Consider the following 27,817-nt stretch of genomic DNA (forward strand, 5'->3'; position numbering starts at 1 on the left):
AAATTTCAAATTACTATTATCATATTCCCTCTGTTGGAAACATTTCTCTCCATCTCTCCCTTGATCTTATGTTCCCAGGGCCGACGCACGCACATACACACAGATCTCTGAATGAGCGTGTGTCCCTGAGCTCCTCATAACGTTGCTACAACCCGACCCACACACTTACTCTCCTTTCACACCAACCCGCCTCTGAATCAGTCGTGTAAAAAAAAAAAAAAAAAAAAAAAAAAGGAAACATGAAAACACTAAAGAAAAAAGAGAGAATATTATTCAGCTGCTGATTTGTGGATGTGTATTCTGCGAGTGTTTGGGTATGCGGTGTTTGTATGCAGAGAGATATGGGCCAGTTATTTGTGCTGTGCAATGAAATTAAGCTATTTCCTTGCAGTTGACCCGAGAGCTTCCACTCAAGTGAAGAAGACTTGCACTGATGTCCGTCTCAAATGAACCATCCTCTGTCGCCTTAACGTACCAAACAAACACTCCTTCCGGGCCTAATGGACACACTCAGATGGATAGACATAAACACACACATGCAAACAGAAACCCCAGCGACCCCAAACAACACTAATCAGCCTCCACCCTGACGCCACAGACAGAGAGAAGGCTGACTGAGCCTGGAGGTGGAGGACAGCACAAGGCAGTAGGCAGTGCGGAATAGTACTACCATAACACTCAGCTCCGCTCGTCATCTGGCTCGCCCGTGGACAAAGCCCATCCTTTAGAGTGCAGGTCACGCACACCCAGCAATACAGATGGGCCGGTGAGTATTTCTGCCCTGCCACTCAATGATTCAAGGGGTGGGATTAAACAAGAGGCGCTACCTGCACGTGTGTGCGCAGCAAGGGCTCCGCTTTGTAACAAGTGAAAATATTTGTACATTTGATGAGATCCGCGTGTACATTCTGTTGTGCCTTTATTCACTGTTTTCTCCTCCATTGTGCATGCAGGCTTGTTTGTATTTTTTCATACGCTCGGTTGGCTGTGTGTGTACCTGCAAATGTGTTTGTGTGTGCACAAGCAAACAAGACACCAGGGAAAGTATCCATTTAGGCTGCAGAGCACAGTGTGCTGTGGCAGCAGAATGGGGCAGCGCCCGTGGACAAACAGTTTGAATAAATCCTTTGTGGTAAAAGCAAAATAATCTAAAGCTTGTACATAAATCAGAGGCTGGCGGCTCTTTCAGCGCTCCGCAGTGTGGTCAAGTGCAAAGTTCCTCTTTCAGTTGACAGAGTGATGCTCACTGCTGGTTCGAGGTTCTCCTGCAGTTTCAGGATAATACGCTCAGTTCAGCTTCAGCGTTTACACTCTGACTTAATCTGTCCTGACGCACACATTTAGGAGCAGGAGTTCGAGGGGAAAAAGTTGTTCTTGGTTTTAACAGCATTGGTGGAAAGTTCAATCACTAAACGACAGTTGTTAAGTACAGGTCAGAGCTACTCCACAACGCAGTACACCTGCAGTCTCACTGTCAGACCACCTCCTCTGTCAGGACGGGAAAAACAAGCATGCAAAACATTACGAAATAAAATCAGGCAGACACTTCCAGTTTAAGCGTTTTAGTCATTTATATTGAACTGGCTACTCGCCATTGCTACTCATACTGCAAACCTGGAGACCTTTCCAAGTACAATGTTACAATTTCATTTAGCAGACACGTTTGTCCAAAGCGACGTACATCTGACGTTAATACAACACAAGTAACAATCAAGACGAACGAGGTCAGTAAGTGCCAACAAACAGCTTCAAGTGCGATTGGACACTGGTGCCAGCAGGCAGTGTATAGGGCGTTTTTTTTATATACATATATACACACATATATATATATACATATATATATATACATATATACATATAAATAAAATATATATATATATATACATATATACATATACATATATATATATATATATATATATATATATATATATATATATATATATAAATAAAATATAATACTATATATAATCATAGTCATCATCATCATCATGAAAATCCTAGTCAGCATAAACTACATCCTCGTTGTCATCATCATCAATAGCATCAATATCATTAAGGTCAGAGGTGTTAATGAAAGAGTGGGTCTTAAGCTTCTGCTTAAAGGTGAGAGGGACTCTGCGAACTGAATGGAGTTTGGTAGCTCGTTCCACCACCTGGGGACTGCTGAGGAGAAGAGGTGTAGTTATACAGGCGGTCTCTGTATTAAATACATCTCGGTTCATTTGAAATAAATGCCATTTATTTATGTTTTTGTGTACACAAGATTCTTGGTTCGGCACAAGGACAACTTATCTGTTGAACTGCATGTCACTGTGACCCTTCCAAGGTGGATCAGTGGTTTAAAGTCGGCTCATGGATAGAAAAACAACACTGCTTCAGGGCTTCTTGAAGGGATATTTGAACACACAGAGGCATTTGAGTCGCCTGGGCACTTATTTGCCTTTTCAGGCAGGTTGCCTTTTTAGCCTCGCCAAACAATTTTAATTCCACTGTTTCAGACAAGAAGAAGAAATTCATCTGTCGCCGTTTCTGTGCAGTACTCCACCGAGCGGATGCGTTCACAGTGCCTAAATGTTAATCCACTCCCAACTGCCATTAGATGATACTGCCTGCATTCCTCCCGCTAACACTGTACTTTATGGACTTGACCCACGGCTTTGTTTTTGACGTGGCACAGAGATGCCATGCCGTGGTTTTTGGACAGCGGATAGGCCATTTGTAGCATCTACACAGACACCCTTTAAATGATCCTCGGTTATGTCCTTTGATTTTTTCATTGTGTTTCCTCTGGATATGTTTGTCCATGTTCTTCTTATAGAAAGTGAGTTTGCAGCGAGGACATTTTACTTTATTCAGGACTAGTCTTGGGACTTTGAGTCTCCTGGGCCGTAGGAACAACAGAGGAGGATATGGCAGTTGCATCTTGTTGGGGAGGAGAAGCAGTCAAGCCTGGAGAAGGGGAGACTGTGGTTTTTGGAAGCAACTGAGAGGGTGTAGCAGTCAAGCTTGGTTGCTCTGAGGAAGACGAGCTGGAAGTGGACAAATCTAATGCAACAGGTGCCGCCGGTTTGAATTAAGGGCACAGGGGGTGTTTGGATTCAAATGCAACACACTCCAGAGGTGGAATCGAAAGTAATACCTTTACTTTTGGCTTCAGTGGGTACAAACAGTCAGGCTATAATACAGTTCAGTTTAAAAATAAGGCTAAGAGCTGTAACAGTCAGGACTGGGCCGGGAGCTTGGGCTGGGTTGGGTGAGCCAGACCAGGAGACAGGTGAGTGCGCTGAGGTGGTGGCTCACACACAAACAACAGATCAAAACAGTGCAATGTAACCATGAAGGAGCAGGCAGGAGACATGGTCAGGGAAGCAGAGGCTCCAGAACAAGGTAAGCATTCATTAGAAGACGGGAGCAAAAGGTTTGTAGGGAGCAGGGGGGAGGGCCTGGTGGAGATTCGAGGAGCCAATGTGGCGACGCGGTCAGAGTCTCTGAGCCACGGTAATACACAAGTAGGCAGACAGGAAAACTCACCCGTGTCGATGCAGGAAAACACCAGATAGCCAAGGGGAGAGGGCAGACAGAAACGAGGAACGCTGAGGCAGAACCCGAGGTCAGAAGGCTGGGGTGATTTCCGGGGTTACGACAAGGAAGGCAGGTCAGAGGCAGGCAGGGTCGGCAACAGGGAATCAGGCCAAAGAAGAGTGTCGAAAAGTCTTGCATGAGAGGGCAAAGAACAATCTGGCAACGAGTGTGTGAGCAGGAGAGGAGGCTCATATGCTGGCTTGATTACTGATGAGGAGCAGCTGTGTGTCCAGGTGTACTGAGCAATCATTTTTGCCTACACAGAACGTCCTGAATGATAGAAAACAGTAAAAGCTTTATTATACACATATACATACATTATATATAACTAACCTGACCGTCAAAGTCAACATCTTAAAGAACTTTCAGACCTATGTCCTTGCAAAAACGTTTAATAAAGCCGACTACACAGTATGCTTACAGAAAAGAAGCTCATCCCACCATGGAACATAAGTAAATAATGCTAGCCACCGTTAGCATAACTACCTTTAAAACGATAAATCCTCCAGACAGGTGTAACATTCAGTTATTTGTTGAGGTGGTCTCCTTAAACATAGATTTTCTATATTTTTCTTATTGTCAAAAAAATCCAATGAAGTTTGTGCCATAGTGAGTCATCAAAAGTACTAGTCTAAAGTCAGAAAGGTCCCTTCATTAAGATAACATTGGCTAGTAGTTTAAGTCCATCCCATATCAACCTCCAAATCATAACAACAACATAAAATAGTCCCTGAGAATTGCACTACTTTATTCTCTTTGAATAATGTTTGATAAAAACCACAGCTCCCAGGCTGTTTAGAACATTTCTTTTTTGAAAATGAATTTGTGAGTAGCTTTTAAATATGTATATATTCAGAAGGGATCAACGGGCTGCATTACGCTGCAGTCATGTGGTATCAGATTCATTGCAATTACGTTTTAGAATGTTAAATTGCATTCACACAAACTCTCAGGATGTTATGATGGCTGGGAGAGCTCCGATATCCAACTGGGAACTTAAATGGAACTGAAATGGACACCTCACATCAGCCAAAGTGTCTCGTTCATGTAATCTCTATTTACAGTAGGCAGGGATGTGGATTTTAGGGATGGCAAGTGTTCTGGTTTCTGCTTGCAATACGCTTGTAGTCTCAGTTATATGGACCAATCAGTATCAGCAGGCTGTGGCATATGTAGGAAAAACAGTCTTTGTGGAGAACAAAAGCAGGTGGAACGTAACGCGCTGTAATAACATCCCGGCTCCCATCAGCGGTCATTTCATGAGGATTTACCCTCTTATTAATCTCTACAAACAAACATCTGCATGCTAACAGCTAACAATCCGTTCTAGATCTAAAATTCAATTTGAGATAAATTCCCTTGAAGCTGTGTCACGAAAGCCGTTCAGTATTCAGATTTCCCGACTTCCTCGAATGCATCAGAAAGGATCAATCCGACCACCGTTCAACAATTAAGCCTTTTAAATTGTGTTCTTCTCCTCTTGAGGTTACACCTGACAAATCTGCATCATGATGTTGACATTTCGGCAAGAGGGAAGACCTGTTAATTAAAGTTAATCACAACGGTTTCTTTTTCTGTAAACAATGCAGCACGCGGAAATTGAAATCTTAACTGCTGGTTACAAGCCTGGAATGTTCCCCGTTGTCCCCAGAGGCTATATCGTCGTCAGACTACAGCCAACGCGTTCCGAGATTGCGTTTAATGTAAATAAATCAAACTTTGTCCATGTAGTGCTGTATTTGTTAATGCAGATTACATTTAAACTCTGACATGATTAACTCTGCAGTCACGAAACTGTCGAGTTGTCCTATGAGGTGAAGACTTGTCAATAACTTTCCAATCTTTCCCTTTACAGACATGATCTGAATGCATCATCAGAGCAACAGATGGACTGTGAAAGTCAGAGTAACACACCGATGATTTCCAAAGCCAAAATATAAATGCAGCACTTCAGGACGGTTCTGAATACATCTTTAGTACCATTTAAAGCTTTTATCCATGTCTAAATTCTCTAGTTGATCTATGAGGGCGCATCCTTGAAGAATCACATCTGTTAAACGCCCACACATTAGACATCCTGTGATATGAATAAAACTTCTCTAAATTCAAAGTTTCTTTTTACATAACTGTCATGAAAAGCACTCAGAGCTGTGCCGAATTAAAAGACGAATGCCTCTGTGTTTCATGTTCACAGGGGGTAAAGTGTTTCCTTCTTGTGACAGCTTAATTTAAATTGACTGAATCAGGGTTTTTGATGGTCAGCAAAGTAACGATTGATTCTCATAAATGTTTCACCGCTTTCAGAAGAGTGTGTGTGCGCGCGTGCATGTGACTGCACCAGTAAGACGAGGGCGTTTATGTCTCCAAAGACGGCAGAGTTCTTACAGCTTGAGGGGAATCAGTAGGCAACACCACTGATGAGAAGATACTTGAGTGTGTGTGTGTGCGTGTGTGTCTGGGTTTGCACACTTCTCTTCAGCTCAGGCTCTGCGGTCAGAGGCTGAGTACTCACACCACCTAGTGGCATTCAGGGCCTTGTAGAAGAAGATAAAAACACAAACATTCACACCTGTAGATTCATCAACAATTCAGTCTTTCAACTCGCAACACGATCGGGAGATAAAACATCAGATGGAGTCGTTTCTGCTCGAGTGAATCTAGCGAAGAAACGCCAGCACACAACCGGTTATAGAAAAGTAAAACAGCATGTGCACGGGGGGGCGAGGGGACGCTGAAAAGACAAATTAGTCGAGTCAGGAAAAGGGATACGGGCAGAGACGAAGGGGAGATGAAAGGATGAATGGAGGGGAAGCTGTAAAATTCAGTTGCTGTTCTCCCCCCTCGGGCTGTGCTGCTTCACTGAGAGGCTCTTGACTGACAGGTGAGGAAACGTTAATCCGCTGTGCTCTGCATCCTTTTCCTCCCTCTGCCCTCCCTCGCTTTCTCCCTCTAAGTGGAGGACATCCCATCAATCTTGTTAACATATAGGAAACACTGCGGATTTTCCCCACCTCTTGTTTACTCTCACCCGCTTCCTCGCCACTGATCATCCCAGGGAGGTGGAAGTCTCTCCCCCTCTCTAGAACTGAAGAACTGTCATGTCTTATGTATAGAGGAGGATAAAAGGCAAATGTGGCTGTCACCTACATGCACGACTCCTGCTCGGTAGAAAAGTAAATCTGCTCTACAGCCAGTCTAATCACATATTTACATGTTGAGACGAGACATTAAGACGTAATTACATGTTATTTGTGCGCTGTTTGCTAAACTTGTTACCTCGCCTCGTCGCTGCTCGGCGTTTCAGATTAAAAGCCTGCATTTGTCCCCGCTTGTTGTATCGCGGTTGACACAGCCGTCGCCTGTATGGAATCAGCATTAGCAGATAGCGTTTCGCTGCGTTCCCAAGGCTCCCCCTGAGCTATTTGTAAGTTTGACTCTCTGCTAGCAAGTGCAACCAGAATCTTTTGTTTCCATTATGCAGCAGTCAGTCAGGCTGAGGGGCCGTGTCCACAAGCTGTCACCGCTGAGTGCTGTTAAGTATACCGACCACGCTTTGGACTCTAACTTCATCCCAGCCAGTTTGTCAGGGAGGAGACAGAAACGCACCCACACGCCTTACACACACTTTCACTCATAGTGTTGTAGAGTTGTCTCTGGCGTAGACACAAGCTGGAATAGAAAGTTTAGCATTCAGCGGTGGCTTTGCGCCTGAATATAAAAGAAAAACTAAACGTCTCTTCTGTCTGCTAAAGTGTTTACCTCCCGTGGCTCTGAATGTATAAAAAAAATTCAACTCACAAGCGTGGAAATGAAAGAAAACCAAGCTTTTGTTATAAAATATTCAAGGAAGAAAAACGCATAGGGAGTGTACTGAAAGTAGCAACTTTTTTTTTTCGTTTTAAGATACAACTATTTACATGTAACCAAAGACAATGTCCTTGAAACGGGTACAAACAGTTTTTTTCCTCTTCCTGCGATTTCTCCAAATGACAACTCAGAAATATTGTATAAAATAAAAATATCAGCTTCAGGGAAAAAAGTAGTCTAAGCATTTTTAAATGTCCATTAACCTCTATGTACAGGAGTATTTACATTCTAAAATACCATTCAGACCAGAAATTTGCAAAGTAATTAACAGTAAACACAGTTGCAGTCGTGTGAACTGCAGCCCTACAAACCAGATAAAACTAATCTGCTTATACAGGTATGGCTGTCATTCAAATCAGTGATCGTACATGTGAGCAGTACAAGGCGGAGGCATCGTTACAGGTAAAATGACACTACAAAGAATAAATAAATGGGAGCTTAATACATGAAGTCCAACAGGGACGAGTCATGACATAACATGGAGCTACTTGTGGCTGGACATACAGAAAGCATCAGGACAACTCAGTTGATTAACATTAAAATGACTTTTACAATCCTATAAATGTAGCGAGTAAAAAGAATTGTGTGTAGGTTTAAGTCATATTTATGTGTACTGTCCAGCCACTGAGCTGTGTCACATGGGATATATTTTAATGAAACATGAAATGAAACTGGTTAAAGACTTCATTTACAAAAGGAAGGAGAAAGCATTAAATTAAATACATTGAAAAGAATTAAAAGGAAGCACAACCATAATTTTTAGTAATTCATCACATCTGTTATAACTGTGAGTTTAACTGATTTCATATTGTTGAAGTACCGTAAAATCCAGAATATAAGACGCAGTCTGTTTTAAAGGGTATCCCAGAGGGAAAAAGGTTTTCTATAGTAGGGATGCACCATATTATCGGTATCTGATTTTTCTGACGGTATTTTCCGCCGATAAAAATTGCTTGAATTATGCCTAAATGCTCGATGATTCCCTAAAAAGCTTGACATAATGCTACGACATGAGTGTGCGCGCATACTGCATGCACCACGTCTCTTCCGTCGAGCGTGAAGAAGGGTGCAACATGTGGTGTGATATGCCAGTTTCCGAGATGGACAGCAAGGTTGCTATTTGCAACTGTTGCTCAGCATCGGTCATGCAAGGAGGGGCCAAATGTCATTCAGTCAACAGTACAAATTTAATCGCCCATCTCAAGAAGCTAGTAGGCATGATATCAATTCCACTACAGGGGAGACTTGATGTTCTCTGCAATTAAGAGGAAAAGACATGTGCCTAATATATCGGTATCGAAATCTGCAGTGGAAAATATCGGCATATTGCAAAGAAATCCAATATCGTGCATCCCTATTCTATAGCTATTTATTAATAAAACTGGTATACAAGTTATCACAACACTATTTAAATTTCAAACCCACACAAATCACAGCCTACCATCCGTTTTCTCCATGTCAAGTTTGCTATCCTGCTAGCTACTGGTGTGGTAGCTAGCAGCCTACGTTAATGTTGACTGTTGTGAGGGTGGCAGCTGCACTGGCAGCCATGACAGCGGCGCATGTCCGTGATGAAACATTAGCTAGATTATAGCGCCATCGTCACATTAGTCACACTGGTATAAAGGACGTAGCCCACTTTTAGATGAAAAAATATATATATTAAAAGTGCGTCTTATACACTGAATTTTACGGTAATTGAAAATTTAAAAAATAAAATATGACCAAGGAAATCCATAGTTCATTGTTGTGTCTAATTTCAAAATGACATGATCAGTAAAATAAAGGACATCCAATCAAATTCTGCATTTCATGTCCTGATGTCTTTAAAAATAATTCATAAGTCAGAAGAAGAAAAAAAAATGCCCCTAGCGAAATTAAAAATAAAAACAATCTAAAAATAAGAGAACACACCTACGTGACTTGCTAACGCGCACAGTACACTAAATTAACGGGCTCAGTGAGAACATAAAAACAACAAGCTTAAAAATGCTCTCTTTCCCTTAAACATTCAAGCCAACTGCAAGCAAACAAAGAGGATGAAAGCATTCAATATCATTCCACAAGGTTTTTACACAGAGAGACATCATTCTAGCATCCATGAAAATGATTGTTTGTCATGCTAATCAATGATTTTACCCTTGGCTTTGATGTGGATGAGTCGAGATTAAAATGTAATGATCCATAAAATCTGATTCGGGAGGTTCACGCTCCAGCTGGGCGGCCGGGGACAGGAGGCTCCAACTCACAGGCCTGTTAGCATCAAACCTTTTGGGACGATTCGGGAAGATCTTTAAGTCCATGATCATATTTGACATTCCACAGAGTGTTTTAAAACTTAAGTCGAGCCTCTCTCTCGATCCCAGTTACCTGAGGATGAATCTGACTCTGAATGTGGCATTAGTTGAGTGAAAATGAAGGAATCTGCATGTCCGTCAGCTAGCAGGGCTTTGGTTCAGGCTGTGCTCCAGAGAGGGAGGAAAACTTTTATATTTGTGTGTCTACACACACACATCAAAACCCCTCTATCGGTGAGAATTCAGTGATCACTGCATTGGGTGATCTGGTGAAGTTAGGGGAATGCTGCTGAGACTCCAACGGCCCCCTTGTGTCTCCTGTCTGTTCAGGGAGGGCATCAGAGTAGCCTGGGATCCCTTTAATGTGCAGAGTGTGAGTCGGCTGTCTGGCTGTCTGTTAACAGTGCTCCAGGTAGTCGATGACCCGCGAGATGGACTTCTGTCCTGTGGTGCCCATTGCACACTGTGAGGAGAGAGAACAGAGAAACAAGAGTGTGAGGGTGCAAACCTGCTCTACTCGTATTATGAGGCACAAGCAGTGACAATCTTTGAGGATGTTTGAGCTTCTGTTCACATGAAAAGACGATGTTTATGAAACAGATGGTTCCAGTCTGCAGCGAGGAGGGGGTGAGTCACATTCAAAGCTGCTGCAGATAACACATCTGTGTCTGTATAACTGTTTGCTTCAATATTAATGCTTGGATTCTTTTTTTAATAATCATTAATACACTCTATCTTTAAATTACACTGCTTGGATTCAGAGTCTTACTTAAAGGGCCAGTTCGCTAATTTTCGACCTCAGTCCTATCATGCTATTATGGGGAGCTAATGCCATTATGGAGGGAAAAAAATGCAATTTAGCTCTGTGCCTTTGGAAGACGCTATCCGCTCCTCCAATGGGCCCTGGAAAACCTCCGCCAATCTACGTAAAACATGTCATCTGACGGAGGCCAGGGAGCTCGCTAAACTACACTTCCTCAATTTAGGACGCCCGCCTCCGATGTCATGTCTCGTTCAAAATCGTCAGGTTTGAAATGTCGACTGCAGACCTGAAGATTTTTTAGACGATCCACCGGTATATTCTCGTCGTATTTCGGATTCTGTACCGCTCTGAGCCATTGCCTGCAGCTAAACGGTAGTATTTCACTCCAGCGTCTCTCGCTGGGTCGTTCCTTTCAGAGGGAGCGGCACAATGCACGCTGGGTGTTGTAGGAATGTAGAATGGGCGAAACCACGAGCGGTTTGTGCAACTTTCTCCACAGCTATGGCGCCAATTTCAAATATTATTGCTTCTATTAATTACAGAGAACACCAGCTTTAACTGACAGTGGCTTTTTCCAGGGACAAATCGCTCCTTTAATTGATAACAATTTATTGATCACAGTACAGTGTTGTATAAAAGCTATGTGCCACTAGAGGCTGTGTAAGTGATTCAAAACTGGCTAAGATGCTGTCGAGAGGTATTTGAAATGAGAAACAATCAGAGAGCCTCTTCATATATTGCTATTCACAGCCGTTAAGCATTCAGCACTCTCTGCGCTAATGAAATAAACAGAAATAAAAGCTTCCATTTTCTTCCAAATTACAGTATTTACTCTGTAAGAAGCTGAATGAAGGTGCAGGAAAGAGTGCAATGACATTTGGTGTAGCACTGAATCACTGGTCTGCAAAAATGTGAACTTGATCCAGAGTGAACAACAACACAAAACTGTGCTCAACGGATCCAATTAAAAGGCCTCTGGGTTACTTCAATACAATTTGCCTGGAGCTAAAGATCGAACATTTTTAAAGCTTTACAAAAAGAACACCTGATGGCAGCAGCCTCACTGTTTTAAATGAAATTGAGAGCTTATGTTCAGAAATTGTCACTATAGTGTTACACTATTTTCCACTGTATACGTCTCATTAATTTTATAATCATTATGACAGCATCATTCGTCATTTTCAGTTCATACTCACAGTGAGGTTCATGAAACTCAAGAACTTCTTCAGCATTTCCGTCATGATGGAGAAATCCCCTTTAGGTAGATGGTCTCTCACAGTAGTCACATTTATCTGAGAGGGACAGAGAGGAGTGTGAGCATGAATATCTTTGAGTAGAAAAAATAATCTCTAATGATATTGTGTGTATGTTTGATATTCTCACCTGGCTGCCCTGGCAGAGGCAGCCCAGCAGCAGAGCGGTGTAGGAGGCAACAATACTGTCCTCCATATGCTTTCCTGCATGCTGCAGAGCTACAAGCAAACACAAGGGAGAAGGAGAAAAGATTTACAAACACGCTGCCTCTTCTTGGAGGAGAGGACTGCAAACTCTTGTGCTGGGAACGGCTGATGGAAACTGATTTAAAATCCCCCGAGAAAGATTTTTTCTGCAGCTGTAATTCACCGCTCAGTTACCCGACAAACTGCACTGTGGCTAAAACATTCAGCGATAATGGTCCCAACTGTTTTTTGTGCTTGTTGGATGACACAAGCATAAAAGTAAAGAACAGATGTTTGCATTTCTGAAAAACAAAGCTATGCATAAGCTGCTTTACTGTCGATTTATCACTTTAATACTGACACATCTCCTATAGAACATTACACAGCTCAATTGTAGAATGTTTAAAGACTAGACTATAACTGCAGCATTACCACATTTATCTAGATGATTATAACCACAGCTAAAAAGAGCTCCTTTTGCGAGCACACAGAAACACACACACACACATACCTTTATTTAGGTCCAACTCTTCATCCTCCTCCTCTTTCTTCTCGCTCTCTTTATTCTCGGTTTGGCTGTCGTTGGTTTCGGCTGCCACCCACTGGATCTCTCCCGATGTCTCCTGCCACTCGCCGCTTTGGTCCAGAGCCGGCTTGGGCGCCTCGCTGATGAGGTCGTCAGTTTTGGCCTCAGCCAGGATGGCGGCGCGCTCCCGCTCCAGGAAGAGCTAGAATATAGAGGGGGGGGGGGGGGGGGGGGGGGGGAAGAAATGTGTAAAGTGTAAACACAAACACAAGAGATTTTAATCATGCAAAGGGAAAGAGAGAATAGCAGTTAAAGATGTAGTCAAGGTTTTTCTTTATAGCAAGGTCAGACAGCATTTTGGTGTTGCCAAAAGCCCTTAAAAATGCCTTTAAGTATTGAACGTGAAAGGTAATATTAAAGTTAATCACTAATTTGTTCTCAAAGGTTCCTTTCAGGCTTTCAGAAAACTTTGTGCTAATGAGTCAGTTGGGCAAGGACTTCGGTTAAAGCACGATTAATAATGAAGGGAAACATTAATAATGACAGTTTTATCTTCAAACTTAAACTCACAAGTGACTGTGCATCGATTCACACCTGCCTGTTACTTAAGATATGCAACTTCAGACTGGTGCGTTTACTTAATATGCACTGCAGGTTACACCTTAGGGTTGTGTGGTAGGGTATGTAGCACAGAGGGGGAATTTTAAATGATGATGCAGCATTATAGCCTCCTCCATATTCATCAATATACCAGAGTAATGTTTCAACCATCGCCCTGAGAGAACAGGTGAAACACTGGTTCACCTGTTCATGAAACGCAAAGAGTTCTTTGAACAGAGAAAACATTGATTTTTCCTCATGACTGCTCGCAAAGTTACTTCAAAAGAAATCATAAAAACACCCCTGTAGCCAAGACTTAAAAAAAAATCCAACAATAGCAGCTAAAATATTTATTAATAAGTCATGGCATATTCCTACCTTCACCAGAGCAGCCAATGCACCGGTGGATTTGGGCCTGTCAGCCTCGTCTCCCTGAGTCTCAGCTGTGCTTGGCGGTGCTGACTCTGCTGCTGCTGCTGTGTCTGCTTGTGTTGGGTCAGCAGCCTGCATCAGGCTGTCTTCCAGACAGGTGTCGTCCACGCTGTAGTCCATGTCCACCAGACAGTGGCGGTTTCTGGAGCTGTACTCCACAAGGTTAATTAGCAGACCGAGACCCTGGAATACACAACAGAATACACAAATAAGACACATGTAGGTTTGGGCACAGACATACAAAGAGCAAACACGTATTGGTAAATGTCCACATTTTGCCTTACCAGGACTCGGACGTCGAAGCGCTGCTCCTGGGGGATGTAGCGTGGGACTCGAAGGACGCAATTCAAAGCTGTGTCTATTAGCTGTTCCTGCTCACCTGTCTTTGTGCTTCCCCACTCTGCAGACCAAAATGACATCACTGTTAACCTACACTCACACAACGTTACTCCCTGGTGAGCAGCTAAATATCACATGTCAGGGTTAAATCTATAGGCCTAAGGGATATGGTTAAAGTCTATACAAACAAATTTATAAATATTAGAGATAGACCGATATGGTTTTTTCAGGGCCGATACCGATACCGATTATTAGTAGTCAAGGAGGCCAATAACCGATATTTGGAGCCGATATTCATTTGCAGTAAAAGTGAAAATATTGGTGTCAAAATTTTGAATAATAGAAACTCCAACACTTAACTTTGTTTAAATGCCTTTAAGCATATGTTTATTAAACAAACAAACAAAAAGTGCAGGGAGTTCCCAGGGTCAGCAGCATCTCTTATAAAGTTAACTGAAAATTTTAATTAATAAATAAATTACTTCCTGCAGTTTTATTAAGTAAATAAAACAAAGTTAAATAAAATTTGCAGAGAAATGAACTTTTTCTCCTCTCCGCCGTGTGTGTGAGCACTCTGCACTCTTATCGGCCGTCGGAGAAAAAAAAACAAAAAAAAATTCTTTTTTTTTTGTTTTTTTAAGGCCGATGCCGATGTGCGTCAAAATGCTGAATATCGGCACCGATAATCGGTCGATCCCTAATAAATATGCATTCCAATACCGACCACAATATAGCAAAAGTAATCAATGTATCACTGTAAATAATCAAGCTGATGTTAAATTAAATTGACAGCCAACAATAAGCTATGAAACTGCATTCTAGCCCGGCTCTTCCATTTCAGAAATGCAAGATAAAAGCAACACAGAAAAAAGACGAAGGAAGAAATATTAAGTTGTTATTAAGAATACCATTGTCATGGGTGAGGTTGAGCAGCACTCCTATGACAGCCCTCATGCAGTCCTCCACCGCCTTGCCCACGTTACTGAAGCTGCAGTGGGGCAGCGCAGCACCCGACGATGACAGAGAGCTGTTGTTTAACGCCCTGCTGTACCGCTGGATCATATCCTCACAGTACCGCAGAGCTCTGATGAAAGAAACACATAATAATGAGAGAAAATTTCAATGGCAGAAGCATTTTGCAGACGAAAAAGCAACAGGGAGGAGAGAGGGGGGAGGAAGAATGTGAACATTAGCATTAAGAGCAGGAAGTTTAAAAACACAGATTAACCACAGACACGACCCAGACTGCCATCGTGTCCGGCAATACAGAAACATTAATCCAAGCCTAATCCACAGTTTAGTAATCTTTACTGGCTCCAATGCTGACATTTATGGTAATCAGGGCGCTAATTATGTTGTTGTCTGTTACTATGCTTTACTAATCATTCCTTTGCTTAATTAAGATGAAGATGTTTTCATTAACAGACGTGTGAGTAAAAGAACAGTCTCTTTTATATGATGGGTACAATCGGAAGCTGAATGAGCTGTTGTTCTAACAGTTGTTGTCTCGCGTCTGTGTCCAGTCAATAATAGCTCCGAGCTGTGTCTGTTTCTCACCTGGCAGAGGAGACAATGAGTTGTGAGTCTTTGTAGGCAATCAAGTAACCCTGGTTTTCTGGGTTCTGCACCGTCACCTGTTGGCAGACGATGAAAGAAATAAAATCAATAGAGGGGAAAGAAAAGTGAAAGGCTCAAAAAGTCGGAGAGCAAGGGAAAATGAGGGGAGAGACTTCAGACTTTTGATCAGTGACATTTTAAATTAGATAGTTCATAAGTGACAGTCAGCAAACAACAAAAAAACTTTCATCCAATTCACTTCTGTCAGCACCAAACTACTTTTGTCCTTGAGTTTCACTCTTATGTGACTTTGGAGAAAGAGAAAACCCAACTTTACTGGGCAGTACTTACACTCTCAAGCACTCTCAGACACCTCTCAGCCCCCCATAAAGACGCTACGAGGTTCTCCTTGTCCTCCTCTTGGCTCAGATTCTGCACACACTCTTTCACTGTAGCGACACAACACGCACGATCATTACACATCCTGACAGCTGCGTAGAAGTAAACAGTTGTGACACTTGAACTTGCTACGCGGATCTTTGCACCTGTACATAAATATAGACACTTGCAAACCGCCCACTTACGACCACATATGCACTATGCATCCCACACGCCTACCTTTGTCTACAATGTGGTCCAAACCTCCCAGCAGCCGCAGTTCTTCTTTGAACCAATCCCCAGCCCTCTTGGAGGTTAGAGAGAGCAGTGTCTCCATGGCAAGGTGGCCCGTCTAACAGAGAAAAAGCAGCATGGTAAATCTCAACAGCCTTACAGTTTATGTGCAAAGATGCATTCACTTCTTTCAAGGGCAGAATTATGAAATAATCTAGGTCTCCTATACATGTCAGCTGGCTGATAAGGAATATTAAGGACCGGCTCCAGTCATGTTTTAAGACATAAAATGCTCTGCTTGTATAGTAAATTGTGTCTGACATGTTTTTTCTGCAAAATACGTTTAATGCTCCCAAGGCATCTCCTCCTTCTGCCTCATTAAAATTCCTGAATCGGCATAGTCCCCGCCCACTATGTAAATTACCAACCGCCCCTCTGTCGCGAAAACAAAACCCGGCTCTGCCATCGTTTATCGGCAGCTTGTTGAAACGTAGCTAGCTTGAAATGTAGTAATAAGCAGTAGTAACGTTAACGTTAGTACTCAGCAGTGAGTGTGCAAAAATTAGGACGACGGTTACAGCTGGCTCTAGCATCGCCGAAGTGGTTGCCATAGGTTGCACATAATGATATGCGGGATAACGGGATTGGCTCCTTATGTTTGTGACGTCTCAAACCTGCCAATCTGAAAACGTGTTAGCCTGTCCTTGGTAAATTACAGTTTAAAAGCAGACAGGCCCAGCCATGGAGATGACTGCTTATGTTGTCCCTGATAGGTCTTGTAGCACATGAGAAACACCACATGGAGATTTTTACATGGTTAAACACTTTTACTGGAGGGGGTGTTTAAGTATTAAATTTGAATGGTGCCGTCACTTCCAACATAACCAGGACCAGGAAGAAACTCATGCGTGAATCGAATAACTCGTTTGTGAATCTAAAAACATCAGCTGTTCAGCAGAATAATCTTCATGGGATCACCTTACATTCCTTGTATCAACTTCCAGATATAAACCAGATATTCAAGGATAGAATAAAAAGAGTGTGAGGCGCATATTTAGCTCTTTTTGACAGATGAGGATTCTACTAAAATTAAGTTTGCTTTAGTATTTTTAAAGTTTGGCTTGGTAAAGAAAAATCTGTTAACTTCTTTTAACTGAGGAACACCCAGAGGTGAAACATGTTCCACTTTATCATCTCAGGACAACCCACCGTGATGTTCTCCAGGTCGAGGTGTTTGTTGTGCACCGTCTCGCACAGCTTCCTGATCTTCTCCTTGACCTTTTCCTCCTCCTTCGCGGTGAGCTGATCCTGGTGGGCAGAGAAGTCCTGGTCGAGCTCCAGCAGCTTGATCATAAGCTCCAGGCAGGCCCTGTCCAGATCCATGTTAAGACGGTCCCGGCTCAGGATGTACATCAGGGAAGCCGTGCACAGAGCGAGGTTCTGATGGAACAATAAAGATTGGTTATTATAAAGTGTTGTAGGTGTGTGGTGAGCATACAGAGGTGAGGCAATGTGGTCGGCAGGTTGAACACTGTGGACCAGCGGGAAAATCAGAATACCTATGTGCGTATACTCAAGCATACTCCAACTTAAAGGGTAACAAAGAACTATGTATGTCTCCGTACAACCAAGAAAAGCTCCCACTAGAAATACTGCACACTAAGAAAGGTTACACTTAAAAAATGACTGACACTTAACACCTCAAGGCTTTAACTTGAATGTAATTATTAAAAGGAGGGCAGACTTAAACAACTGCAGGCATGTAGAAGTTTAACATCCTCTTCATTTGTAAATGTTGCAGGGGTGTTGAACAAGACATTCACACAAAGATCACACTCCTCAGATTCAATGCAGCATTCCTGTTTCTACTGAACTGCTCTATAGCCATAGCTTCATACTGAAGGCCATTTACAAATACCACCAATTAAGCAACAGAGAATAATTTGCACTCATTGAAACTAATGAGCAAGTCTCTTTCGAGTCTAACCCTGAGGCCCGTTTGGAGACCGTGTGGGGTTTCCTTTCACTTAAGTTATGTTTGGGTCATTCACTAGCTAAGCACACCAGCTCATGGTTCATATTCCCCGTGATAAACTGAACTGAACCATTAGAGTAATAATTTACATCTGGGACAAACTGCAGTAAGTACTCTGAAGAGTAAAACAGAACAATTAGTACTAATTTTTCATCATGTTTAAAGGGAGTTTACTGACCGGGTGTTGTGGAGCGTCGCTGAGCATTTTGAAGACCTGCGCCACTTTTCCTCTGGCTCGCAGGTGCATCCTGAAACCGGGCATGGCACAGCGTGTGGCCAGGCTGATTATACTGCAGCAGAGAGAGAAGGAGAGAACAGATATGTTGGGTCGAGGGATGCAACGATTAGAGATTTTGATGGTACGATTAGTCAGAGGAATAATCCCGGTTTCACGATTAATATGCGTTAATTAACTTCACAACATTACTAATGTAAATCACATGGAGATACTTTAGACATTTTAATGTGTCACTTATAGCTGCCCTTTGAAACAGTAATAACACTAATCAAATAATACCGTCCAAAAATAATAAGGACAATTAAAAAGTATTTTCAAAACCTTTTGCACTTGAACTGTTGCTGCCGTTTGAAGGATATAATACTTTAATATTGATAATAAAATAAGAGAACTGAAGGGTTATTGTCATCGTCATGCCTTTCTTTTAATAATCTATTTTAACAATTAATCTAATCTTACGTGTGGCCTAAGAACATCCTGACTATATTTGTTGTTTGTTTGAAGTTAAAGTAAATTTTTTTAGTTATTAGTAAAAATAATAGAAAGAAATTGAGAACATCTCTCATGCAGGGTTAATATTATTATAAATAAATTAATTGCAATGTATTAAATCCCATGGTATAGTGCTGGAAGTCTACAAGCTCCTGATGTTATGTCAGTGTTTTACACCTCGTATATTAACCTACCAGTCTAGCATTAACTCCACACAGACGGTAAGAAGCAACGTTAAACGGTCACTGACTGAAGCCCCTGAGAGGTCTTCCATAGACTACATGCCGATTTACTGCTGTTTGTTTACGTTGCACTGAAAGCCCAACTTTCACCACTACGCCATTGATTGTTAGTGACATGTTTATATTTAATTACCAACTCAGTGTTTCGCTGTAATACGCAACGTAATATCACTCAGTTAATATGTTCGGCTTGTATCGCTGGGTGGCGATCCCGCAGATGCTGCATCAAGTGTTTGACACTTTAGCCGCAGCTTTCCCCCTCAGACGGGGGATCCGTCGTCTTGAGTAAGTCCCTGGTCATTCTTGGTGTACCTGAAATGCCCCCACACTGCCGACTTCACTCGTTACTTTGGTGGATGCACAGCTTCGCTGCTCTGTCCCTCTGCCATAGTAAAGCTAATGTAGCGTAGCCTCCAGGCTCTTGCTAAGCATGTCACATTAGGCTGGTACACCACAGGTGTCACTTTGTTTTCGCTCTGTGCAGGTTGCGCCAAAAAAAAATCTTACCGGCCTGTTTGTTGAGAGTGAGACCAGAAATAACCGTTTAATAGTGAAACCGGTTAATCGCTGCATATGTAGTTGGGTCACACATTTCATATCAGTAACACCAGTCTTTCCCTAAAGGCTGAGACGAATGACAGAATGTGGCTCAGCCTACTTCCACAATCACCATCTGTGATTTCTTTCTGCAATAAAACCTGTTTTGTATTTCTCTTTTCACCCTCATCTTTCTTCAACTGAGGCTGAAAAACATCCAGAATAGGAGGCTGGACTCCCTCAAACTATTCTGAAGTCAAGGTTGTCTCTGTTGAGTGGATTCAATTTTCACAACAGAATGACTTTATGCTCTGTGAGACTACAGAAAAACACGCTTTATCTTGCGAATCACCCCAACAGAAGAGAGGAATAGAAAGAAGATGCATAAACACGAAAGGCAAAAGAGTAGAGGAAGGTTAAATTAGGGCACAAATAATGTCTCAATAGGGCTCATTATTTGTGTGTACATGAACAGTATTAGTCTTGAAACCAAAATGAACACTAGAAACAGACGATTCTTCACCCAGAAGAACAAAACAGACGGCCAGTGTCATTTGAAAAAGACAAAACATGTTTTCTCTTTTAATTCGTTCACTTAGCGTCTCTACCTCCTGCTGCTCTCTGAAAAGAACAATTATTGTTTTCAGTCTATTTAATTAATCACTGTTTGTAGAAATTTCATAGCTTTGATCAAACTTAAGCAGCTGTTCCTCTAATTGCTTTACAAACAGGCTATTAGCAGATGACATTAACAAATGTTGGGTGACAGGTCCTTGTACCAATCAACTTAGGGAGGTACTTGGTACATACCAGTTTCAATAAAGTGCCACTAGAAATAAAATCTGTCATCTGTCTTTTGTGATGTTCTGCAGAGGAGCACAAGGATGTTTTAAGTGTCTGTGTTATTCCACTTACCTAAGGCATCTTGTGTTGAGTGGCTGACTGCTCTTCAGCCCGGTCTCCAGGTACTCAAAATCATCTGTGAACTCCTGATTCTCTCCAAACTCCACCACGTCGTTGAAGTGCTTCACATGCTGCACCACCGTGTACAGCTGGTGGAAGGGGAAGGGGGTTAATTACAGATAATTGGGAAGCTGTGCATCTGTCCAGAGACACAATCAGCTCACACAAACACAGTGAGAGAAGCGCTCCCATTGTTCAAATTCCTCTATATTGGTTCCATTAGCAGCAATGGCTGACTGTGCTAATACCCTTCATCAATAAAAGCCCAGCATGGGGAGCTGGGGCCTGATCAGCCGTTGACTCAGTATGTTTACCAGTATCAAAAGTCGTGCTGTGTGTGCTCGCAGCATGACACAAGAGGGTTAAAGATAACACCAGTGTGTAGAAACAGCTTTGCTAAAGCTATTTTACCTCAGGAGCTCTGCGGCTAATGGGCTGATCTGGGGCCAGAAGTCCCATTTGTAAATGACACAAGCTGTATGGGAGTTTAATTTAACAGCAACAGTCCTCACTGCTATTTCCAACCCACACTGGGGTTCATGTAAACAAAGGTAAGCTTGACACAGATCAAATGAATGCATCCCTTTATTGTATAACCTGGGCAAAAGCAGCTTGGCTGGGAATGAATAAAAGAGATTACTTCACAGCAGCAGCAGAAAAAATGAAGACAAATAAGCATTTAGCTGTAAAAGACAGTGCCTCATCTACCCTGTTTCACAGCAGATGTCTAAAAACACACTCACCTCCTTGTGCTCCTTTCTGCATTTCAGAGCCGTGACAATATCCTGGTTGAGTCGCGTGGGGAGGGTCTCTGACTTTGTGACTTTGGGCGGTGGCGGAGGGGCTTTGAACAAGCCATCATCTTTATGGGAGTTGCTGTCCTTGCTGCTGCTCGATAAAATGGCCTGAGGAAGCAAAGAGGCGGAGAAATGCGGCTCATACCAAAGTTACGAAATCTGTTTAATGACATGTCCGCAAGATTTACCACAGCTGAATAGTCTGTTAAGCACACAAGTCTTTAATAAGTGTTGTTAACAGATGTCAGGCGAGGTAGTGCAAAGTTGAAAACAACTTTTAAATCCCAGTTGCCAGACTCTGATTAGTTTGTCTGAACAAACATTAATTTCCATAGGGGGAATTCAACACAGAATATACAAGCAAACTGAGGTTCTCTTGTCAGGGAAAATAACTCCATGTGTACAGAGAGACTAATTAGGGCAATTAAACAAAACTTTTGACTACTTAAGGGCCAATAAACAATATCCTGGATCTTAAGCAGAAGAGAACGGGGAATTTAGTAAACAAGCAGTACTAGCTGTTAGCATTTGTTGAACAAAATACCATTTAATACTGGTTGTATGCTTGGTTTGTAAAATGAAATTAAACTGCAGCCGCCACTTTTCAATCAAAATTATATAGATATCGTTCAAACCCGGTGAACTATTAATAGTTCAAACTGTAATGATTTCATCAAACTCAAAATTGAAGCGCAGCAGATAACGCTTGCCCACGAACAAATTTGTAATCTGCTGTCCAGAGTTGGCGATAACACGCTGCTACTCACTAGAGAGCAAAGCCGTTGTTAACCTTTCCTGCTTCAGCATCCTGACAGTGAAAAGCACAGGGGAGGCTTATTGTTGTTCTGCTCCAGAGCCGAAGCTGTAGCTAGCTCCGGGGCTAACTCTCTCGTCCGACACGTCGCGTAATTCGTGCACACACTTACATTCTCTCTCACTCGCTCTACCACCCCACTGTCACGCACTTAGCTCTTCCCAAAACAGAGTTACGCTTCTAATATAAGACCGTGCTACAGAACTGGTCACTTCAACACCAACGCAACTCCGAAGCACTATATGTACCACTCACAGACAGGATAAAATTGGTACCACTACGTACGGAGGGTGGTGCTGGGGGGTTGTTGATGTTAGTGTTCGAACCAATTCAACGTGATATGGAATTCGTTCTAATCATATCCAACTTAATTTTGGGGTAAAATGACCCCCTAATTCACACATGTCGAATCAAATAGCCATTAAGGGAGCGATATCTTACCGGAGCAGTTTGAGATCTAGAGAGTGGAGGCACTGGTACCTCTTCAGGCTCAGGCTGGTTCCAGTGGCGAGCGTTGTACGAAGCTTTAGCAGGTGACTGGAAGGAGAATTCGTTAGTTAGCTAAACAAAGACACAGTATGACAGATATGACCTTAGTGCTCTACATCATTTCCTTTTCTGATAACGCCACCACTGCAAAATCCTCAGACACCAACAGCATCGCCACCTCTACATAAACAAAGACTATATAGAAACACTTCCATGTTAATCTCCATAAACCATTCTAGCACATAGCATAAGCTGCTGTTGTGATTCCAAACACATAAATATTGCAAACTGCAATCACGATGATAGACTGAGACAACCACAGCCTCGGTGGGAGCAAAACAGACCCCGAGCAGCACAAAACATTTCCTCAAAATGACACATTTTTCACCTCAATTATATATTAAAAAGACAATTTGCAGAGTTTTGTCGATGATGTAGAAACAGTAAACACAGAGAATTATGAAGACAGAGCACAAATAACCCAAAGCCACTGCAGAACATGATCTAGAAAAACAGGGCAAATGTGGTCATTACATGAAATACCACAAATCAGAGCAGTATTTGTGTTATAAATAAAGCCAGTAGTCGATCCACAGGGTTGCTTGGTTACACTTGAGTTACCGCCTTAGTCAAATGAATTGTCTGCCTCTCAATTACCCACAACAGCTAATAATTGGCCAGATCAGTAGCTGGCTTCTGGAGGGATATAGCCTCTGCAGACTATATTTGACTTTCTCTCTGATGGTCTCTCTCCCGTTATCTAAGCCTATTTTTAGACCCGCTGAATATTCTGTTATGTAAATGCCAATTAAGAGAGACAAAAAAAATCAACCACTGTAGGCAGGATTATCATGAAGGAAGGTTAGTTGACAAGTCTACTTTAAGTGAAAGCTGGCAAAGAAACATTTGAATGATTTCTAGCATGCTTAATTACCTTTTTAGGTCCACTGAAGATCTTTTTGAGCCCACTGGCACCATCCTTGGATTTGTCACCTGGTTTCCCCGAGCGTCCTCTCTGCCCCTCAGTGCCACCAGGACTGGAGTCATCAGAGAAGTCGAAAGCATCTGTAGGAGAACACAGGTGGTGAGAAACAAGCATCAACATGTACAGGACTGGACTCATTTAGTTAAACTTTATTTAGACATTAAACAGTTAATTCAAACTCTCACAAGGGTTGAAAAGATAATAATGTATAAAATAATCACATAAAAGTGTCATCTCATCACCTGTATTGCTGCTGGCCTGGCTGTCCTGAGAGTCGCTGGTATGAGGGCTGTCAACACCAGAGCTCAGCGCAGCCAAGGCTGCAGCTGCTTTCTTGGCTTTCTTCTCTTTGGCCTGAGAGCTCTCGTCATCGCTGTCACTCTCGCTCAGGTCATCAAAGCCAAAGTACTTGATCTTGTAGCTACTTTTGCCCGCCATGCCACCTTCAGGACCCTCCTCGGCCCCCTGGTCCTCTTTGTCCTCAAAGCCAAAAAACTCTAGCTTGGTCTCAGTCTTGGTCTTCTTGGTCTTTGTCTGTGTGGGCCTGAACCTGGGGGAAAAAATTGAGGGGATTTGTTATATTTTGGTTTGTATTGTTGTTATTGTTTTTTCAGACTGTGGGAAACTGGAATTTCCCTTAGAGACTAAACAAATAAAAAACACATATTTAAAATATGCTTCTAAAGTTTTGTGCAGCCAATAAACAAAGACAATTTTGCCAATTTAGTCAACAAAATGTTATATTTAATGGACCAATAATAAAGCAATAATACTTAAACACTAATGGCATTTGCACAGCCTGCTATGCCTTGATTATGCTGTAAATAAGCCTATCCATGTTATGTTATATTTCAGCAAAACATGCATTTAGTCTAAAACTATCATCAGGAAACAGTGAGTGAAACTTCCATGCAGAGTAAATGCCTTAAGGAATAAAAGCCATGCAGCACCGCAGGTAGCTATGCTACTTCATTCGAGACTGAATGCCAATGCATAGCTTCTCAGATAACCTTAAAGACAACCTTTCAGACATCGATATGAAGCCCTATACCGACAATACAGTGTGCATTTTACTCTTCGGGGTCTGAACAAACTATATTTAAGATAAGATAAGTTCAGTTAAGCTAAGTTAAGATAAGATTTTGATCCCCCATTGGGAGAATCTCACTTGTTACAACAGCTTAAAGTAAATGACAGGGTAAAACAAGTGATGGATAAAAAAAAGGACAAACAGACAATAATAAAATACAATGATAATATTAAGGATAAATATATACACATTTAACTTATTGTGGATGTAGATTTTTGTACAAAAAGTTGTGGATAAGTTAAGTGAAATATTGCTATATATTGTTAATAATTAACAATTGCACATGAGAAGTAATTGTTCAGATATAATTGCATGGCATGGGTGAGGTAACAAAAATGCAGAAATATATGTAGCAAAGTATGTTATTATACTATAATAACATATAATGGTAGATATTTCAAACTTTTCAGTCCTAATGGTCGATCCAGAAAAGTAGAAGACGGGTGTCAAAGTGTATGAAACACAAACAATGAAATACGACACTAAAGTGGTGTTCATTACATGTGGCCAGCTCATATAATTGTGTTTGCATGGCAGTATAATTTGTTTTATTACTGCCAAGTCCTGAATGAGCAAACATAACACGAAAAGTATGAAAGCAAGAGACAACTTATTAGTAATGTAAATCATTCAGACTTACCTGGTAGGTTTGGGTGGAGGAGCATCTGTCTTCTTCTTCATCTGTCCTGCTTCTCCAAGGTCAGCAGGTGCAGCTGGGGTGACCAGTTCATCAATGCTCCGCTCTATTGAGTCCTGGATGGTCACGTTACACACAGACAGACAGGAAGGGTGCAGAACTGTGTAGTCCCGTATCCTCCCACCACCCCTGGCTGCAGGCTTGGCTGCAGGCTTGGCTGCTGTTTTAGCATTTGCAGTAGTACTACTTGCACTAGCAGAAAGGACACTATTGGGTTTATCTTGGGCACTCGCTGTTAAGGTGGGCTGGTTGCTGTTGCTTTCAGCAGGTTCAGAGGACATCTTGCCAGCCTTGTTGGGCCGCTGGTATTTCTTGCAGTTTGAGGCCCTTAGGGTGAATGGGGAAGGGGGGATGTTGTCTACAGGTTGTGGTGGCGGCTCCAGCTCAGCTGTTTTCATCTCTTCAGATGGAAGTCCATCATAAGAGGAAGACATTTGGAAGTCTCTGCTACCTCCTGGGGCATCAGCAGCCAATCTAAGGGTAGTGTCTATATTAGGAGAGGAGGAAATGGGCCTCTGGGACACCGAGCGGTTCTGATCATCGTGTCGGACTGTGTTTGACAAAGAAGCCATGCATGCAGGTTTTTGGTTGTTATCTGGTGTACCTTTGAACCAGGGCTGGTTATTTTTAACAACCTTCACTTCAGTTGTTTGCTTGCCTGTGAAAGGAGAAGAACAAATGGTTTCATAAAACAGCTGCAACAGAATGGCTTACAGACACTATACATTCAACAAACACATTCAGATAAATAATGAATTACTAAACTATAAGTTACTTACTTGTGAACATGGCTGCTGAGCTGACAGAGCCCTTTGCAGAAGTCGTAACTGTCCCAACACCCTGCACTGTAGTCTTCTTGGTCGCTTCCCCTTCATTGACTTCAGGTTGGGACGCGCTGCGAGAGGTCTCAGTCTTGGACTCATCATCACTGTCAAACCCAAATGGATCGTCTTCACTGTCGCTGTCCTCAAGTCTTGGCCTCTTGGGAAGCTCGGACACATCAGCTTTTAACAGAGGCCTTTTGGCCCCCAACTGGGCCTTGTAGGTGGTCTCACCCCATTTGGTGGTCAGTGTGGGCTTTTTATTGGAGAATACCTCTTCAAATTTTGAATTGGCCTCCCCTCCCTTACGGTTGTATGTTTTACCAAATCTGGATGTCATGTTGGTTGCTTTATGTTACATATTCCCTGTGAATAGAGTTGGATAACATTCAACAATTAACACAGCACACAAGTGTCGAAGTAAGTAGTGCAGATTTCAGGTATTGCACATTTCAACTTAAGTGTGTCTGATGGGTGATGTTGTGTTTATATGACGCAGCATTATAGCACGTTTTATAAAAAGCAAAAGGGATGATATGAGCTATGCTTTGCAACAATCCGCTAATAGTGTTGGGTTTATTAACTTGGTGTTAGCTCGCAAGTCATGTGTCAACTACTGGTTGGCAGCAGAAGAAGTTAGCACGACTAGCTCGTTAGCTCAAGCTGCAAAGCCTTGATGACATTATCGGTCGTATATTAACAACATACGATAGGAAGCAAAAGCGCTTTGGATGAACTTGAGTAAAACTTGGGCTTAAGTATCTTCTCTCTGACAGAACTGCTATCTTGCCTCCGTCGGTTAACCCCAGCTGGGCCTTCTCCTGCCTGTAAAGTTACTAAAGTTAGCAGTTAGCCGTTAGCTTCAACACTGCTAAAGTGAGCTAACGTTAGTCTCATGTTTACATTGAGATCCCGACTGCGTTAAATGTGGGGAATTGTCTGTTTTAAATATTACAAGGCAATTTAATATAGAAATTTGAAAACATAAATGGAGTTATCAAAATCAAAGTGAGTACAAATTAAAAGGAGAATACACTGTTACCTTTCAACTCCGGCGACGAGCTAAACGTCCGCTTGTTTGTTAGCCAGCCGGCTAGGCCTGATATCTGCCTCGCGCACAAATGAAGCGGGTAAAGTCCGTCCAGCGCAGGAGAAACAGCCCTACAAACACATCTCCCGATCGCATAAAGCTCCAGAGCAATTGCTGTTAACGAAAAACGGCGACCAAAAGCCCCCCGTAGCTATTGCGTTCTAAATATTGTGGATAATCCGGACTTTTTGCATTCTGTAGTGCTACTGGCGGCCATTAAAATATCCCCTCCCTCCTCGTTCCTTGCCAAGACCCCCATGCAGTCTGCTGCGAGAGGAGAACTAGCCAATCAGCTGCAGGGACGTTTTCCTGTGCATTCAGAATGTGTCAGCAAACGTGACTCTGATTGGTTTAAAACTGGAACCATAATAAACGACAGGGGGCGCCGGAGGACCACATTAGTCGATTTAAACTCGAAGACGTGCCAAAGTTAAACGGTGCTGATAGTGTCGTCCATTTCCACAATGTATAGCACGCTCTTGTGTTTTGGTGATTCTAGGGTAATTCCTC

General features: G+C 42.3%; 1 protein-coding gene across 1 annotated transcript; it reads right to left on the bottom strand.

The window, feature by feature from the left end:
- Positions 1-8,948: 8,948 nt before the first annotated feature.
- On the bottom strand, positions 8,949-27,533 carry wapla (WAPL cohesin release factor a). Its single transcript, XM_069658415.1, has 20 exons — positions 27,260-27,533; positions 26,176-26,583; positions 25,340-26,054; positions 23,852-24,159; positions 23,559-23,689; positions 22,577-22,672; positions 21,268-21,429; positions 20,477-20,613; positions 18,231-18,342; positions 17,227-17,457; positions 16,024-16,135; positions 15,757-15,854; positions 15,406-15,482; positions 14,757-14,932; positions 13,794-13,909; positions 13,456-13,692; positions 12,463-12,679; positions 11,896-11,984; positions 11,709-11,804; positions 8,949-10,212 (listed from the first exon to the last, which is right to left on the bottom strand). The coding sequence occupies exons 2-20, from the start codon at positions 26,555-26,557 to the stop codon at positions 10,147-10,149; spliced, it is 3,558 nt and encodes a 1,185-aa protein (XP_069514516.1). The 5' UTR covers positions 26,558-26,583; positions 27,260-27,533; the 3' UTR covers positions 8,949-10,146.
- Between the last annotated feature and the right edge of the window lie 284 nt (positions 27,534-27,817).

Source organism: Semicossyphus pulcher, unplaced genomic scaffold (genome assembly GCF_022749685.1).
Source record: "Semicossyphus pulcher isolate SPU_LCO1_2020_fin unplaced genomic scaffold, fSemPul1.0.p SCAF_12, whole genome shotgun sequence".
In the NCBI taxonomy this organism is placed as follows: Eukaryota; Metazoa; Chordata; class Actinopteri; order Labriformes; family Labridae; genus Semicossyphus; species Semicossyphus pulcher.